The sequence below is a fragment of the Octodon degus genome, unplaced genomic scaffold (assembly GCF_000260255.1).
Source record: "Octodon degus isolate 3935 unplaced genomic scaffold, OctDeg1.0 scaffold00001, whole genome shotgun sequence".
NCBI classification, from domain to species: domain Eukaryota; kingdom Metazoa; phylum Chordata; class Mammalia; order Rodentia; family Octodontidae; genus Octodon; species Octodon degus.
The window spans coordinates 32,413,150-32,416,244 of record NW_004524577.1 but is presented as its reverse complement, the minus strand read 5'-3'; the positions used below and the strand labels follow the sequence as shown (position 1 = coordinate 32,416,244).

The following is a 3,095-nucleotide window of genomic DNA, read 5'->3' as shown; positions in this document are numbered from 1 at the left end:
GTTTTGAAAAGAGATTAAACTTTTATTTGAGAACTTTGAAATGAAAAGACAACCAATATTTTGATTATAGGGAAAATTCCTTAGAACTAATTGAGAATTTATTGCTACATAAACCAAATACTAGAAAGTTATTGTCCAAATGATGTAAAGTTGCTAAACACTTAGAAATCAAAATGACAATAGCAAATACCTAGTCTACACTTCTGGTAGAAGATACCGTTCCCGTGCAGGCTGCATGAGTGGTTTTCCAGGCTGCATTTTTGACGCTGTGTCCATTAGCCATCAGCAGGATATTTTATCTTCTGCTTGTGCATCAGTCTGGCCACTCCAGGTTTGGAGCTGTCCATGTCCTCCACGCGAGGACGAGCATGGGCACCTATTCCAGCCACTGATCTTGCATCGCGTATAAAGCACTGTGCATACAACTGTAAACTCTGAGTTTTTAGAGAACATTTCAACTTTATATCCTGTAGAGTTTTTATTTGTGTGGTTCTGCAGATTGAACCCAGGGCCTTTGTACCAAGCTGTGGCCCCATACCTCCTTTTTTTTTTCCTGTTTCAAATAACCTTGACTGAGGAAGACTAGACTAATATATGGAAAGACAGTAAATATACTTTCGCCTTAGTCATTCAGGCAAAAATTTTCTGTCTTGACAGCTAACACTATTTCTTTTTCGCTGCTCTTTTTCCTTCTCCTTTCCTTGGCTTTCCTTTTCCATGAAGCTTCTTTAGACGTATTTGTTAATCCTTAAAATCCTGATGCTCATGTCTAGAGGCCAAGAAACCGGAGTGTGCCCATGAGCGCGAAATATGTGTTGTGGTTTGGGTACCAGTCGCAGGTCTCCTTCTTCTTAGCCATTGGCTGCTCACTGAAAAGTGTCACCACTTTCATGGATTTCAAGTCAGTCGGCCTGGCAGCCTCACTGAAGAGCTGGGTGCTCAGGTGACTCATGCATAAGGCGTATTCTGAAAGTGAAGACATTTCCTGAGCAGCGATGAGAAAGGCTCCCTGGTCCTGCCCCTGCTCACCCGCGCGCCCTGACCCATACCCATTCTTTTGACACAGGGTCTTGCTAAGTTGCTAATGTACCCAGGCTGGGCTCAAATTTCGATCCACCTTCCTCGGGCTCCTAGAGTAGCGCAGCCTGTCAACCCTAAAATGGGCATAATTACTCTGGCTTACCTATTACAGCTGCTTCACAAAGACACTACAATGATTATCAAAGAGTGCCACTTACAATTTTAAAAAGCCAGGCAAGGTAGGTTATTGCCTATGATCCCAGCACTCTGGGGGCTGGGGCAGAAGGATTGCAAATTCAAGCCCAGCTTGGATAATTTAGTAACCTAGCAAGATACCATCTCAATGGGGCTGGAGAGATGGCTCAGTGGTCTAAAGCACCTACTTGAAACAAGCTTGGCGAAGCACAGGGACCGTGGTTCGATCCCCAGCACCACATGCCAGCCAGACCCGCCCCCTGGTGGGCTGAGCTGGCCACACACACACACACAATAAATAAATGTAATAAATAAAAATAAATAAATATTTAAAAAAAAAAAAGATACCATCTCAAAATTTTTAAAGGCTAGAGATGTAGCTCAATGCAAAGGCCCTGGATTCAATCTCCAGTACAAGACACATACAAATCCAAAAGACTGGTTGGTGGTTTCACAGCCCAATAAACCCAAAGGAAAAATGAAGTTGAGTTTCTTATCAAGGCGGGAACAAGATTGTCTCAGCTGTTCAGAGTCTCTGCAGAGAAAGTATCATGTAGCTAAAAGAATGTTCCCTGTATATATATACATTGTACACATATGTTTTAAAATCCTGTGATATTTACTAGCTACTTGTTATCTAGTAGTTGTTTGGAAAATACAAAAATATTTGTGTTAATGTACCCACAAGACCCTAGTTTAGGAGGTTAGGTATAGCCAGTGAACCAGCTACATCCAGCTTCTGACAAAAGAAATAAAATAGAATATAGTATGCTAGAGCCACAAGCAAATGATGTGACAAGCCTGGTAACCTTTTTGTATGTGTGTTTTGAGTGACCACATTTTGATTTACAGGAATTACAAATCTCATGGCCATAAAAAGTTATAACACCCCGCCCCATTCGACACTGCATTTATATCTAGCTTATTCATTTTTCCCTCCACATTAGGTAACTAGGGAAACAATTAGGTCACTACTCAGTGTTGTACTTAAAAGCTTTGCAACTTAGGCCTATAGCTTGGGAAGCTTACATTTGTTAGGTCTTACCTCTACCCCTATTACATACTCATAGAATATTTATTTTTCTGAGTGTTCAGTAGAGAAAATAGTAGCATACTATTTAATGCATTATTGAGTGAGATATACATAATGGATCAAAAAATAGAGTGAGTAGCTTAAAAAAATACTTATAGTAAAAGAAATTGCCAGGAATAATAAGTGTGTTCAAAGCAAGGGATAGTATTTTGAGGAGAATTAAGGGCCATGTGTCTTTTACTGTATTCATTTTTAAATTAATTCACTGTGTTTATTGATCAGCCCACATTGATCAAATGTTTGAAGCAATTTCAAATAATGTGTCCTCACCTGCCTTATTCCTTGCAGCTGGCATTGTCTGACTTCTGGTTAACGTGTTCAATCAGGTCAGGACAAGAAGGCAGCCAGGCTAGTGTAACTAAAGACACCCGTGCGAGACAGCCCCCAGAATTGCTTGAGGAAGCGGCAAGAAGGGTGGGACAAGTGTTCAAAGCGAGAGGGAGCGTTGTGGGGGAGGTTAATGGCGGTGAGTCTTTGGCTGCGATGTGTTTCTAAAATTTAAACAGTCCCCATATTTTTAGATCACACCATTTGTATTCTAAAGTGAGCCACTTCTTGTCGCTCAAAAAAATCATCTGTGCATCTGCAGCCATGTTGTGCTCGTTTGATATTTTTATTTATTTTTAGTGCTGGAGATGGAATACAGAGCCTTGCTCATACGAAGCCTGTGCTCTACCTCAGAGCTACGTGTCCAGCCCCACCAGTGTTTTCTTGTGCAGTGACAACACTGAATCAATTTGTGCCACCTAAATGGAATGTTCCCCCTTGGGCCACGCTCCCCCGAGGA

The 3,095-nt window shown here is 41.4% G+C and overlaps 1 protein-coding gene across 1 annotated transcript; it reads right to left on the bottom strand.

Annotated features, from left to right (window-relative positions):
- Positions 1-759: 759 nt before the first annotated feature.
- Positions 760-982, bottom strand: LOC101586949 (28S ribosomal protein S33, mitochondrial-like). The gene has a single exon (XM_012513633.2). It carries the CDS (start codon positions 980-982, stop codon positions 770-772), a length of 213 nt encoding a protein of 70 aa, XP_012369087.2. The 3' UTR covers positions 760-769.
- Positions 983-3,095: the final 2,113 nt, after the last annotated feature.